Source organism: Natator depressus, chromosome 11 (genome assembly GCF_965152275.1).
Source record: "Natator depressus isolate rNatDep1 chromosome 11, rNatDep2.hap1, whole genome shotgun sequence".
Taxonomy (NCBI): domain Eukaryota; kingdom Metazoa; phylum Chordata; order Testudines; family Cheloniidae; genus Natator; species Natator depressus.
In genome coordinates, this window is record NC_134244.1 from 60,280,354 (window position 1) to 60,296,164 (window position 15,811).

The 15,811-nt window shown below is 40.4% G+C and overlaps 1 protein-coding gene across 5 annotated transcripts in view; it reads right to left on the reverse strand.

Moving 5' to 3' along the window:
- RAPH1 (Ras association (RalGDS/AF-6) and pleckstrin homology domains 1) overlaps positions 1 to 15,811 on the reverse strand; it is a 536,692-nt gene that overhangs the window by 12,788 nt on the left and 508,093 nt on the right. For 4 of the 5 annotated variants that reach the window (XM_074967964.1, XM_074967965.1, XM_074967966.1 and 1 more), the window contains 6 exons: positions 15,433 to 15,498; positions 13,521 to 13,664; positions 11,540 to 11,650; positions 6,490 to 6,588; positions 5,080 to 5,200; positions 2,694 to 2,836 (listed from right to left, as the gene is read on the reverse strand). In XM_074967964.1, coding sequence (XP_074824065.1) covers positions 2,694 to 2,836; positions 5,080 to 5,200; positions 6,490 to 6,588; positions 11,540 to 11,650; positions 13,521 to 13,664; positions 15,433 to 15,498 — 684 coding nt within the window. Of the gene's footprint in view, positions 1 to 2,649; positions 2,837 to 5,079; positions 5,201 to 6,489; positions 6,589 to 11,539; positions 11,651 to 13,520; positions 13,665 to 15,432; positions 15,499 to 15,811 lie in introns of all 5 variants that reach the window. The other variant, XM_074967968.1, reaches the window with a different exon arrangement.

The following is a 15,811-nucleotide window of genomic DNA, read 5'->3' on the forward strand; positions in this document are numbered from 1 at the left end:
TGCTATTTATAAGGAGAAAGCAGCTAATAGTTTGTATATGCAATAGCTACACTATTGTTAAAGCATTTTTTTGGTATGCAGAATCACTCTATATGCATGGATCTGGGCTCCCAGAGCACACCGACAAAACACACAAGAACAGTTCCCCTTGCTCCATACAGTGTGTTAATGCCTTTATTAATGTTTTCTTTTCTGGGGCCCCTCCAAGACCTTTTTTGACCTGAAGGATTCTCACTATTCCCTGTCCCTTTACTATTCACAATCTCAAACTTGCATTATGATTCTCCTTCTGCTCAATGGCCAGACTCCCTCTGAGGAGCCTCAGTGTTTTGTCTGACTAAAAGATAACCAAGCAATGAAAGGCCTCCTCCCAGCAGAGGACTGGTGACCTAGGAATGAGAGACCAAGCACAAGTCCCATAATGATCCAAACTCTGGGCTACAACTCGACTGTCAAGCCAAGCCTCCATTTTCTGAAACTTTTCATCTTGTTTGGTTTCCTTTAAAACCAGCAAACATATTGTGTGGACACTATGATAAACACTCAGAAGGCACTGCTGGAGTCTAGCCGGTCAATGATCTGCCTGTACCAGGAATGTCTCACGGTGATTGTAACTGCCTCATCACAGCACCAACATTTCAGTGACAATATTCTTCCTCTCCCCCGCCCCCCAAATATACCTTAATTCTTCTTCTTATCTCCTTAATTCTCAGAGCTCTGGTATTACTGAGGTCAGAGACCCAGACAGGACCAAAATTAGGTACTATAGGCTGTAGTGATTGCTGCAGTTAAGGTTATAACTCAATTCTTCAGTTGTAACCCCTTACACTTAACTTTTTCAAAAATGTACTTTTGAGATAAAACGTCACATACTTTGCATAAGTGCAAAGGTGAACTCTGGACATTTTTAGGGCAATCCATTCACCTGTGTTGGGCAAGTGTGGGAGAAATACAACTTTTCTTGTTTGAAAAAAAGTTGTTCCACTTTTTGTTGCAGACAAGTAACTCAAATTGCTGAATTATAAAACTTCAGTCCTTGTACATGGATAGCCCTTAATAAGGAACTGTCTGAAAAAAACGTGTTTTAAAATTGCTTTAATCAGATCTAGTACAAATTCTCTTAGGTTTTGAGTTGAGCAATTGCCAGTGGCATGATGGAGTTGTAAAAATACAGCATCACAAGTCCACTGTGCTCCAAGAAAATTAAATGGAAAAAACTTTAGTGCCGTAGGAAGTTTTTTCAGGTTTAAAAAAAATCAATCAGGAAATGAAAAGTTACAGTTCTCATAGCAACATTATCTCGCCCACATTGCATATTCTGTACCAATTCAAATTTTCAAGGGCAAATGCACTTTTGCACATGCCCAATACCTGATCAGATTATGCATGTCAGGATGACAAGCATGGACTGGTACGGGCACACAAATGATCAGCTCTTGTACACTTTTAAAAGTTTGGTCAACAGTAGGCAGAATTTGTTACTACTAGACTAAGTACTGAATGATTAGATTTATACAAAAAATAACCCTCCCCCATCAAAGACTCTAGATGCTCCGACAAATTATGAAACGTAAAAGGTATGCTCAGGGTAGATGAGTTAACATTGCTTAGAGAACTATAACGGATATGTTGCTTAACGTCTGCATATTTGAATTTGCATCAACTTATTTTCTTCATTTAGTTATATATTCCACAACCCACATCACCATTGGAGGACAAAGTGAAATCTGTATGCTTTTTCTTTAAGACGTTTCCATTTTAAAAACGTTGTCTTTTGTAAAATGAATTCAGTGTCTGTAACAGATGCAAGCACTGAAGGAAGTAGCCCTAAGCATCTCTCACATTGTCCTGCCAATGTACCTCAACTCTGACCTGACACTGTTAATTCAGATTCTGTGCCCGCTCAGCACCTGGTATCTATGCGAAGACTGCCAACAAAGTCATTCATAGTTGCAATTTTTGTGGTGTGTTCTGTTGTTCATGAGGAATTGCATTAATGACTTATTTCACAATGGAGGTGTAAAACTTTTGGTTATTACTAACCCACAGCAGATCTGAGTCAGGCATTCAAGAGTTGAAATCCTTTATACCCATTTACCAACACCATGAGGCATCCGCTCTCCTCTCACTACCCAATTACTACTTCTGTTTCATATTTTATCTACAGCGTATTAAAACATACTACTTCAATTATCATGGAACCCAAATAAAAACACCTAGGGGAATACCGCTGGAGCAGATTTCAAAACAGGCTCATGCGTCTGTCTGCTTCTAGCTCCACCTCTCAGTTGTTCACAGCCTCACAATGGAAGGACATGACTAGTTTCTTAAGTAAAGAGATCTTCCTGAAAGCATTTCATTCAACTTTTGGGCAGTTAATGTTTTTGCTTGGTCTTTTTTAACATTACTCAGTAGAATTTTTAAGCCACGGCTGTCTTACACCTAATAATTGGAAAATGACTAAAAAACCCGTCAAGCTTCTATGGGCACGTATAAAACCTCACAGGAGGCTCAAGAGGTGACTCATTACCCTGGAGAAAGCTATATCTGAAAAAAAATTATAATGCAGTATGTTGAAAAGGTGGAGTAAAAAGGGAAGAGAATCCCAGTAAAGATACAGATGAGAAGAGATGTCACTGTGTTTCGTACATTTTGTGGGGGTGCTGGTTCTCATGCTAAAGTCTTCTTGTTACCTTGCTGGACTCTTCCAGCTGAGTGCCTCGTTTCCAGGCCTCAGAGAAGATAGAGCTGACAATACTTTGGGAACGGACATGGCCAGTTGGCTGGGTGTCAGAAACTCCACTGTCAGATTGATTAGAGTGATTTGATTGAGACTCTGTTTAAAAAATATGAAACACAGGAAAAAGTTCATTTTTATCAAAGTAAGTCAATGAGTTTGTAATGTGACACTTTCATGAGTGACACTTTCTAGGCACAAAGGTGACAGGTTAATTTTATGCTTGCTAAAATACATTATCTCACCAAAGGACATTATTTCCACTAAAACACTTAGCTCATGGTCAGACATACTGGAAAATTGCGGGTCTGAAACACCCCCTCACACACACACACACACACACATCCAAAAAAACCCCTGACAATCACACCTGCAACCTTGTGAAGACAGCCACATATCAGTTATGTTTTGTGAAGGCTATCCTGTTCTCATGCCTTACAGAAGCTTCTGTTCATGTTGCCTAGCCCAAGGATGCCAGGAAGTCACAAGAGTTGTAACTTAGTCCTGGTGACTCAGCAGATATGCTTTGCATGGACAGGGCATTGCAAAGCTAACAGTTCTGCAATTAGTTGTTTTCAGTAGAACTATGCTTGACTACCCATTGAGTCTCAAACCCAATTCCATACAGTTGTAAATTAGCTGTAAACAATGAGGAAGAGGTGTAAATTGTTACCCAATTTTTGAACAGCTACAGTTACTCCCCACTTAACATCCTCTTGCTTAATGTTGTTTCGATCTTACATCCCTGCTCCACTACAGAACATGCTCGTTTAAAGTTCTGCAAAGCTCCGCTATAATGTCATTTGGTCACCTGCTTTGACAACGGCTGGCAGCCCCCATCAGATCCCCTACACCCCCCCAGTGCCTCCTGCCCACCAGCAGACCCCGCGGATCAGCGCCTTCCCCCTGCTCCCCCCGCCTCCTGCCCACGGCAAGCAGCTGGTTTGCGGAATTCAGGAGGCAGGGGGAAGAGCGAGGACTCAGCGCGCAGGCTCCCCCTCCCTCCCGAATGACACAAACCAGCTGATTGCCGTGGGCAGGAGGCAGGAGAGGGAGAGGGGAGCCTGTGCGCCGAGTCCTTGCTCTTCCCCATTCCCTCCCGAACGCCGCAAACCAGCTGATTGCCGTGGGCAGGAGGCAGGGGAGGGAGAGGGGAGCCTGTGCCACGAGTCCTCGCTCCTCCCTCCTGAATGCTGCAAATCAGCTGATTGCCACTGGCAGGGGAGGGAGGGGGGAGGAGCGAGGATGCGGCATGCGGAGTAAAGGGGGAAGAGGTGGGGGGAGGAAGAGAAGAGGCGGGTTAAGGGTGGGGGCTTGAGGGAAGGTGTGGAGTGGGCAGGCCGAGGGTTGAGGCCCCCCCGGCCCCCCCAGTGCTTGCACAGTAGGGGAAGCTCCCACCGTGCAACGTGCTTCTCCTAGCCTACAGCACCTTCAGCCTCCTTGCCTGCCTCATTGTCTTCAGTGCCAGTGGGCTTGTGCCTTTGTGGGGTAAGGCGGGGCCCCCCTCCCATTGCTTCATACTCAGCAATGTTGTTCCTATTGGTTCGTACTCAGCAATGATGATTGTAGCATTAAATTATTTCTTTAAAATTGTTTAAAACTTATACCTGTATTAAGCTGCTTGTTTAAAATTATTTAAAAAACTTATATCTGTATTAAATTGCTTGTTTAAAATGTATATATTGCCTTTTGTCTGGCAAAAACTTTTTCCCCTGGAACCTAACCCCCCATTTACATTAATTCTTATGGGGAAATTGGATTCGCTTAACGTCACATTTTTCAGGAACAGAACTACAGCGTTAAGCGAGGAGTTACTGTATTTGTCTTAAAAATGGGCTTGTCACAGGACTGGGACCAATGTTTTAAAAAGTGTGTGAGAGTGTGTGTGAGAGAGAGAGAGAGAGAGAAAAAACAGGTTTGTGGCGTTTCTGCCTTTGGGTAGAGACTATTTATCATGTATTTATTTCATATACTTTATCCCACCAAAGCAGTTTAAAAACTATACAGATCTCCACTCATCATGAAACACAAGCCTGGGATTAATTTTTAAATTGGTGTGGACAGGTATGAGGCATTTGAAAGGATGTTTCCTTTTCTCAGTTTCAGATAAATTCTCTTTTTGGCTGTGAATGAGAAAAGGACATTATATTAATATTAATCACAACTACTAAAGAATAGAATAGTATAAATTGCTTTTTGAGATTAAAAGACAGTCTAGAAGTACTGGGACTATGTGGAAATAACCAGTCACATTCACTAGTCTTTTCTGGAGTTTTCAAATGGTTTCCGAAGCAAACGGTATTTAACAGTATTTCCATTACAGGTCAGGCTATTATAGCTACCTGGTAAACTGGAAGAGCTGGATCCTGACTTGATACTGGAGCTGGACAAGGAAGTCCAGTCATATGCTGACTCTGTCCTCTTCAGTGCTTCCTGATAGTTCACATACAGTTGCTTCCCATACTGAACAAAGAGGAACAATAAAACACAACTGTTTAGATTGTGCCTGTTTCAGCTGATTGATTAACAGTCTCTCTGCCGAGTAACCCAGGCATTTTGATTATTTTCAGTAGAGGTTTTGTTTTTCATTTAGTTTAAGAACAGTTGCATTGTCTTCTTTCACTTTTATTATCTAATTGCTTAGAAAACCAAAAACAACCTGGTTATCCTGCAGAAGAAAATGTCAAACTATTTGATAACATGAAAGTGCAATAAAATCATCTACTGAATCCAGGGGTTGGGAACCTGCGGCACGCGAGCTGATTTACAGTGGCACTCTGCTGCCGGCCCGGGTTCCCGGCCTCCGGTCCCACTCAGCCCGCTGCTGGCCTGGATGGATGGAATCCCAGACTGGCAGCGGGCTGAGCGGTGCCGGTGGATAGAACCCCAGATCGGCAGCGGGCAGAGAGCTCAGCCCGCTGCCGGTCTGGGGTTCCAGTTGCCGCCCCCACTGCCGGTCTGGGATCCCAGCCACCGCCCCCACTGCCGGTCTGGGATCCCAGCCACTGGCTGGGCCCCTCTGAGCCCGGGTCCTGGCCGCCGGCCGCGCACAGCCCGCTGCCAGTCTGGGATTCCATCTGCCGGCCCCGGTAAATGTAAAATGTATTACTGGCACGCGAAACCTTAAATTACAGTGAATAAATGAAGACTTGGCACACCACTTCTGAAAGGTTGCCGACCCCTGACTTAATCCATTGAGCCAAGGTGCCGGTTCTAAGTAATCATTACCTCAACTACTAAGTCTCTATTTTTGATATAGCCACCTTTCTCAAATCCATTTATAAGTTAGCCCAAAATGAGTCTGCACAGCTAAAAACTAACAGTGACATCTCATGTCTAGTGGGACTTCACTGTGAGATCGGAGAGCGGGAAGAGAGAGATTAAGGTGCAGAAAAATTTGTATAAGCACCTAAAGCAGCAATTCTGTAAACAAACATTTATACTGTTGATAGACTTCAAAAAGAAATATGTACGAAAACTAGCTTAAGACTTTTGTGGAGCTTCAAGTTCAGAATGGCTAGATATAGGGAAGTTTATAAACAGATAACATGCACTGTCTTGATAATTATTTGAAACAAGTAACATTTGACCCATAGCTCATTAACTTCTTGATTAGTTAATTTTGTGTGTGTCTTCTCGATCTCCCCTCACTGAGGCATCATCTGTTTCAGTAAGATAATATATAGATAACACTATTAAATAGCACTACATTGCAAGAATGGAAGAGGAATAAAATGATTCAGAGTAGTTACCTTAGCAATACGGATGCCATTTATCCACTGGTGTAGAGTTCTTACATCATCACAGCAGAGATATTTGATATACTGAGACTTCTTCTGGATCTGAGGGTGCTGCAGAAAGAGTATTTAGTCTATCAATATTTTAATCTAAAGAACATTAAGAAGAATTAAAGAGTTAAAAAATGCTATTCTTGAAGAGTGGGCTTCAAAGCACTGTTATTCAATCCTTGGCATTGCTACTTTCAAATCTAGTGGAAAATTAAAGCAGGAAATGCAAGAAAAACATTATTCTATCAAGGTTCAGATCAGGACTTCCTAACTATTGAAATTGTGAACTGATACATCATTAAAGATGGGATATATGCTCTTGGTAGGTTGGGTGTTCGAGGAAAAAAATTACTTGACACCCGAAGTGGCAACATGGGGACTGTCTGGCCAGCACCCATTTCAGGTTTGCAATACCATAAAAGGGCTGTTCTTACAGAATTTTGGAGCTGTTCTGCCCCCTTGGAATCTTTGGAGGTGGTCATGCACTGAGTTGAAATGGTCAGAAAATTCCCACTTTCTAGAAGCTGCAGGAGGGGGAAGATGTCTACCTCTGATGTGGTGGAAAAGAAAGGGTTAATCCATTTGACCTCTACCAACACATGCATCGCTGAAGGAGATGGGAAGAAGAAAGCTTAATAATCCACCTTTCTATACTGCCAAAACCAGGCTTTGAAAAAATGAACCCGCACTAGCTTTTTCCACCTCTAAGTACCTTGAGAGTTGAAGAACAGGGTTTGGCCACTGGCCGGCACGATTACTTTTATTAACAATTTAGCCATTGCCAAGCACAGTTACTTTAATTAACATTTTATATACAAAAGCCTGTAAGATGAAAACTAGCTAATATTTCTGTTTCAGACAGTTACACCACTTGCCATTCCCTCCTCCCCCGCACAAAAAAGAAACACAACTCTTCACACTTTATTTAGAAAAATATCCTATTTCAAATTCAGTCTTCAACATGTCAGATTCAAATAAGATCAATATATTTGTTTTTTCAAATTCTGATGATGGAAGCCACTTTGGCCGGAATACTTGGTCATTTCCTGTTCGGTTTGTAAAAGTTATGTATCTCACAGCTGCCAGTACCCCTATTAATCCCTTCATCAGATTACGGTTCAATTATACAAAGGTCTGCTGGAAGATTCAAAATATCCCCATTTTCTTGGAGGTTCTCTCTCACATGCATCCAAGATCTTTTAACTCCTTTTGAGAACACTTGCTTACACTACATCTTCCAATGAACACTGTCTGTGACTCATTTTGAGTATCTGTGAAATGTGAGACAGATATATATCACTTCAGCTGCAGAACATACAATTGGTCTCATTCTACGGTTGAATCATTAAGTACTCCCGCTTTTACTAATCTTACTATCAATTCCTTTAGCGAATGTGTAGTACAGCAAAAAAAAACCCTGTAGAACTCTGCTTAGAATGGAAGCATAGAGAAGTTGAATGACTTGCCCAAGGTTATGTATCAACTCAGTAGAAGACACAAAAAGCCCTGAGTGCTGATTCCAGTTCTCTGCCCCAACAGCTGATCGAATAAAATTTCTCAACTTTCTGTCTCAAGTTATACCATAGCTAAAAAGAAGCTCTAAAATCTAAACTTCAGGATCAAAAAGAGTTAACGTTATAACTTGGCATACAAAAGCTACAACTCACATTTGAGGGCAGATTCTGCCACCCCTAGTACTTTATGCCAAGTTATAACGTTAACTCTTTTTGAGTTAACTCTTATCAATCACTCAAACTACTTGTGCGAGGTTCAAACATGAGTAAGAGGGGTAGAATCTGGACCTTAATAATGATCAAAATTTGACTGCTCCCCATTCGTCACTTTGGTAAAACGAGTGCAATCTGGGTTTTTTTCTTTCAAACTGCATGAATACAAGTAGCACAAAACTGAGCAGCCATAAATAAATGATGCTGTTTTCACATACCCTTCGACCTGTGAAACACTGCTTCACACTGCTGGAATGTAAGTGAGAGAAGGCCCAACACCACTTAAAATCTCATGTTAACTGCCTGGTGATATACCAACACCATATTTCACTTACACCTCAAAAAACACTATACAAATTAGAGCAACCAACCCCATCACATGCACTTAAACAACTCACTGCAATGCTCTAAAATTAATGGGAATTTTTTGATTTGTTAAAATTTGAGTTAAGATTTTTCTATGGCTCCATTTATACTCAGAATGGTAATAAAACAATTTTAATAAATTTATTCCAGTAAGATTTGGCCCAGTACACTGGCTGGCCAAGAAGTTATAGAAAACAGCTCAATGAGAGCCACATCTGAATCATGTAGACAGGAAAGGACTATGGCTACGATTATGCACAGAGGGAGGTCACAGAATCTGTGACTTCCAGAGACCTCTGTGACATTTTCTCCCCCAGGGCTGGAGCTCCCAGCTGGCCCGCCCCACAGCTCCCAGCCCCTGTCCTGGTGGGGGGGTCCCTGCAGCTCCCAGCTGCAGTGGGGGAACCCCCACCGCGGCAGGGGGACCCTGAAGCTCCCAGCCGCAGCAGGGCAACGCCCCGGAGCTCCCAGTGGAGGGGTGAGGGGATCTCGCAGTAGCCCAGCTCTTGCAGGCAGCAGGGGACCCCAGAGGCTCACACTCGCTGCAGGTGGCAGGAACCCCCTGGAGCTCCCTGCTGGCATGGGCGGTTGGCCCCCCCGGGGCTGCTTGGCCGCTGTGCAAGGGAGACCCCGGAACTCCCACAAATCACAGCAGCGGGGGACGCCGGAGTCCCAGCAGCTTTGGGTGCTGTACCTGCCTCCCTACTCATTTTGTCAGGGATATTTTTAGTTAGTTAAAGTTAGGGACAAGTCACGGGCTTCCATGAATTTTTGTTTATTGCCCGTGACCTGTCCATGGCTTTACCAAGAATATCTGTGACAAAATCTTAGCTTTAGAAATGACACACTGGAAATGTAGGCATGATCCGTACTTGCCTTGATATTCTGCATTCTGGAAATCAATTTATATCAAAAGGAGTACTTGTGGCACCTTAGAGACTAACCAATTTATTTGAGCATGAGCTTTCGTGAGCTACAGCTCGATGAAGTGAGCTGTAGCTCACAAAAGCTCATGCTCAAATAAATTGGTTAGTCTCTAAGGTGCCACAAGTACTCCTTTTCTTTTTGCGAATACAGACTAACACGGCTGTTACTCTGAAATTTATATCAAATAATTTATAAATATCCATCAATACTTAAATCTCTGCTTTTACTTGCTCTCAATTATCTGCATAGGAATCATGTGCCAATGACTTAAGAGGACATGGAAAAGAATTTTCAGGTTAGAATTTAACTAATGTTTCTGAACCCAAATATTATGTATTTATTATAGTAGGTAAGTAAGTATTTTTACCTCTAACTGTGCACAAATATATGATAAAGTGTCTCATGGCAAGAGTATATCACCTTTTCATAAAGTTTGTGGACGTGCACTAGAATAACTGACATGCCTAATGTTTGCTCATTGCATATGCAATGAAATGGGAGATGTGACCGATGACAGAAAACACGTAACCGTACTCCTATTAAAGGGGAACAGGACCCATTATCCTCATCCAAGCACCATGTTTAAGTTCATGAAGAAACATTTCTTACCATGAACACACTGTGAAAAACTGTTTCAAAATAATTTTGAGTCTACCACAACCAACACTATTTCTAGCATAAAATACGGGAGGCGAATGGAATAGATCAGAAGAAAGCTGGCACAACCTAAAGATACCTGACAGCATTTCAGCTATTAACTCTGTGGTTTAAGATCAGAGCTTTAACTAAAATGTTGCAATTGGGCAACTCCTTTAACTACATTTGTTTCCTTTATTACTTGCCCCCATTTGCATTCCTCTATATGAATTTTTCAAATCAGATCCTTCTCTGGTATGCAGTGTTCCGAAAGAACACATGAATAACTGATCTTTGTGAGTTTTTGGTAAAAAGGATGTGAGGCTGGTGTATACATTGCAAACTTTACCCTTTAGGTTTAAGGTAGTTTTATCTATGAAAAAGCTTATGATACTATTGAAGGTTTCTGAGGACGTTTCCCTCCTACACAAAAATTAGCAAAATAAACGTCACAGCAGCTTCTGAAACAGCCACACCCACATTTTCTCTTAGTCCACAGGTCCAGAGTAGAGGCCATCACCAAGGGTATGAAATGAGCCCCAACGAGAAAAGGGATAGGTATTCTTAGGACAAAATGCTTCAGTCCATGTCCCCTCCTGCCTATCAGCATCCTGGAAAGATTCTCCCTTTCCCCAAACACATGGCAGCATGGCCAGGCTTGTAGCCATGATACCCCACTGGCCACCTGACTCATGGCAGCACTGTAACCATGTAGCCCCTCTGTGCGGGACAGAGGGGAACACATTGTGGGACCTTTTGTTTCAAGCATTTTTTGCAATTGTCAGTGGGAACATATTATTTAATGTAATACTTTCTAAGCTCCTTCTCGCCCTTTTTGTATGAGTGTAGATCATTTGTAGAGAGGAATCAGCCAGCTATGTGGGGGTGTGGAACAGCAAAGACCTCTGCAGCCAGTTCTCCTTCTGCATTGCTCCACTGTGGCACCTTATCCCACTCTGTTCCACATACTAGGAGGTAGCATAACACAATAGAAAATGTATTTTTCAATGTATGTAATGAGAATATATCACTTGCTCTATGATTTCTAGAAATGTGGTATCTTTTAATAGATTGAATTTTTTCATAATTAAAGTTGTATTTCTGAGATTCATACTGAAAACTCGTGGTTAATTTTCCATTAGTTATATCATTGTGGAAAGCATGCTCTGCATTACAGCCTGTCTCAGTATCCATTAACTTTCTGTATTAATTCCTCTTACCTCGTCACAACTAGAACCTAGTTAGAAGAATCTAGCTGTTGGAGGACTCTAGACAAAAGTAGCATGTATTTAAAATTCCTGTAGCACCTTTATACTTGCTCTGTTTGGTAAAACACTTAAAAACATTTAACAAGTTACCTTCAGCACTAAACAGTAATCTGTCGGTGCTTTGTACTTGTTCCGATAGTCCTGTCCGTAGTAAACATTGACATGATCTAGCTGAAGAAAGCACACCAGATCCCGTGAGACCTATTGAACACACAAATATTCAGTTATGAAAAAAATTAATAAGGAAAATCAAAGGCACAATGAAAAACCTTGATTTAAACCCTGCCAGCTCTTCACTCCTAGGCCTGGTCTACACATCAAGTTGCACCAGTTTAACTAGCAGTGCAACGTTTCTCCAGTTTTGTTAAACTGGGGCCAACTGTGCGTGAGGACACTCTTACATTGGTTCAGCTTGGCAAGCTAAACCAACGCAAGCATGTGTCCACATGTAAAGTTGCACTGGTTTAACTAAAATGAACCAGTTGAACTGCGTGTGTAGACAACCTCTTAGACTGGAACGACGAAGAGCAATGCACATTAGTGCAAGTGGATGCACCAGTTCCAAGAAGCTAAATTAAAAAACAGTTAGAACTGAACTAAAATAAGAAATTGGTGCTACTGAAATTCAACAGCAGCTAATTTTCCAAGGACAAAATTCCTGTATCTGAATTTTAACCAATAAGAAGTCTAAGAAGTGAAGAATTATGTACTACAGATGAAGGAAAATACTCGAGTTATGTGAAACAACTTGCCAGCATGCTCCGAAATGTTTAAGATGTTTCTTATTCCATTCACATGAAAAAAACAGTACTGTTAATTAAAATGGTGAATGAATAATCATTAAGACTAAAACAATATGCCAAGTGGAATGGGTCTATACAGAAAATCCTTGCATCAGATTTTATTTTTTGTTAACTATGATATGCTTTTTCAAATCTGTGTATTTTTTGTGCATTATTAGTTCAAAACTTGTTTGCTTGTTTCTTTTGACAGTATTATATTGCAGACCACCACTGAAACTTGAAGTCAGCAGGGGGTCAACAGGAAAGGTCACATTGGGACCTCTTCAGCAGCTCATTTAGAACCACACTGTTTTAAGATTTCATATTCAAGTATTTCTGATTGTAAGGTACACGCTTTTTACATGGTGTCTTATACATAGCTTGTCTAATGAAATGGAAAGCCTCAAAGAGGAAGACTAATATTTGAAATTTACTTAGTTCTGTGGGGAGCCAATGTACTGATCACAACAGAACACTGGGTTGGGGTTTATTTGCTTTCAGTGGCCAGCTGTTTAGGAGGTGAGCTGCTGTGTTTTGGACCAGCCATTTCCACGTAAACCAGCCTGGAAGTTACGAAGGCAACAATCAGTGCAGCAATTTTCTATTTTTCCTCCAGTATAGTATAACATCAACATAGAGAACAAAGTTGTAGAAATCATGCAGAAAGGGTATGATCTACATTGATTCAAGAAACTGTGGTTAAAAATAGACTAAGAAGAAACTCTTGAATATGAACTACTAAGAACTGTGCCATTTGGTGGTCTGAATGATTCAAATTTTTCCCTGGCACATATTAGTCAAGGACACACTAACACTTGTAGTGTCACTTAGTCCTTCACCTGTGAAAAAGGTCTATGGGATTAGGCAGGAGAAAAGCAATCAAACTGGCCTGAACTGTACATACACACACTCTTTTTAGGAGAGCTATTCTACTCTGAACAAACATATGCTGAGGTCTTCCAAATGGAAGATCCTTGTGATCTCAATTTTGAATTGGAGGTCAGATTTTTTTATATCAAATCTTTCTTGAATAAATTGTTCATTTATATTTTAAAGCTGTGTTTTTAAATTGATGGATTGTAATGATAATCTAAGCAAAAACATAGTGCAGCCAAAATTCTAAAGTAATATTCAAAGCTCCTGCCATCCATACACATTTAAATTATCAAGAGGACGTTCATTTTTCTTGAGTTTTTCATTCAGAAGGTAGATAGTTACCAGACGGCAGGTTGAAATTAGACAATCATTTTTAAGAACTATATTTTATAAGAGCAAACAAAGGAAGACACCTTTGCTTTTCCTTTAGGGACATAGTAGATTCCAGAAGCTCGCAAAAGAAAATAACGTTTCTTCCAAGACTTCTTGCCATCATCTTTCAGCCACAGGACTCCCTCTATTTCTGGCACTGTTACAGAACTTCCACAAAAACATTCCTACATAGAGCCAATGGCAGTATAGAAAAAAAAAGAACATATAAAAACATATTAATATTTTAAAACAATGAAATGGATTGGGTTTAGAAGCCTGGGAGCTGAAGTCCTTTATTTATCTAGAGAATATATATAGCATGATTAGGGACTTCTCCACTCAGTTCTAACATGAAGGGACCACCTGTAGAGGCAAAAGGATAATTATGAGTATGTGCCCATTTGAACTTTGCATCTGATTTAATAGTTCTCTCCTTTGTACAGAATACCAATAAAGGTGCTACTTAATTGACAGGTGCGAAGGTTTCTTAACCAATGCTGATCAGTAATGGTCCCAAAAGTGCTCCAATGGCTTTAACCAAACCTGAAAGACATCGGCCCACACCTCAGCTGTTGGGTTACAATTTCCCAGGCATACACAAAAACCTCAGTAATAGTCCGTGGGCCCAACTATGATCCACCTTGTGTGTATTTTGCTGCTTGTGCTATCAGTGGAAATGTATGTCACACTTTATATTAAGGTTCCATTTATTAAATAGAAAATAAAAGCATTACAGATGTTATAATCATAATCCAGAAATGACTAGTATGTGCTACAGAAAATTACAAGCATAATAGGGGCGGGCGGCATGGCTCAGCATTCGTGTGCTCCCCATCAGTACCTGGCCTGGGCTGGGGAAGCCAGTGATCTAACCAGCAGACCAAATTTGGTCATTAATCCTGGTCATGTGCCACCTGAAGCACGTTGCGCATATGCTAAGACGACAACAAGCATAGCACAAAGTGGGGTTATAGATGGTCAAATGCCATGGCTATAAGCAATCTTTTGACCTACTGGACTCAATCTATAAAAACTGTTTAATCATTTATTAAGTCATTAATAATTTATCATTTATACACTATTTATAAATATAAATGTATTTAAGTCTAATTTTAAACATTCATTTACACATTATGAATTCATGATTGCTGAAGTTTCAAAGTGACACATATAACAATCCCATGTTAGATGTAAGAAACTACTGTAACCTTTTTAACGTGACACCTAAGATAGCATTTTTAGTATTAGACCGTCACTACTTTCAATTTGCATAAAACTATATAGAATGTTAAGAGGTTATATGTCATGCTTGTGATATTTATGTTTATTCCTAAATTTGCTTTTGGGTTGTTTATTGTTCTTTTTAAGTTGTTTCAATTCTTTTGATTTTAAGTACTTTCCATTTCCAACAGTGATTTTTCTCCTTAGCTTTTACGATTTTTGTATTTTGTGGGTTTTTTCAATCTATTAAACCACCATGGTGACAATTACTTCTAAATTACCTTAGTAGTACAGTTCTGGATACAGCATACGTTGTCTGAGAACTATATTATAAAATAAGCTATAAACTTTGCGGGGTACTGAATAGAAGTTTGGATATCACCATTCTCAGAAAAATGTCCCTCCTCTCACTGGTCAAAAACTAAGCTAGAATTCTGCAAGTGACAACTGTTTAAACGCAGTTGTAGATAGCATGGTTTTGATCCAACAATGGATGGGGACTTTCTCGCAGTTTTGTCTATTACAAAAATCAGGAGACATCTTTATTCCGAAAGCTCCCTAATCAAGAACAGGAAGAAATCTCCCCAGAGCTACATATTCACATTTAACATATTCTGCTCAACACTTCGCGGAACCTCCATCTCGAGTCAAGTTAAATGTTAGCAATAGTTTAAGAATTTAACATATTGTAGCTCACAAATCACTGTGGTCTTTTTGTTTTAGTTGTCTTACCTCCAGCAGCACTTCTTTATTTCTGTCTGCCATCTCAGAGGTTTCTTTTTTCCCCAGCAGATAGTTCTACAACAAAAGAAAATGAAAGGATGAAACTTCTATTGAAGTTTTGAAGTCAAACCAAGTTATCTTTTTCACTTCCGCGTGCTGATAAGAGTTTAGCTGTTCTAAGGCCTGTCTGGTCCTCTAGTACAGCTAGATATTATTAAAAAAATTATTTTGGAGCAAAATTGAGACTCATGTGGTAGACTGCTAAAGAATAAAAACAAACCAAAATATTGCATTCTTTAATTTTAAAGGGCTGGAAAAACCCTTTTGTATTTTCAGGAATATTAGCCAGTCCATCTGACATTACCTTAAGTAAAAGCATCATTAGCTG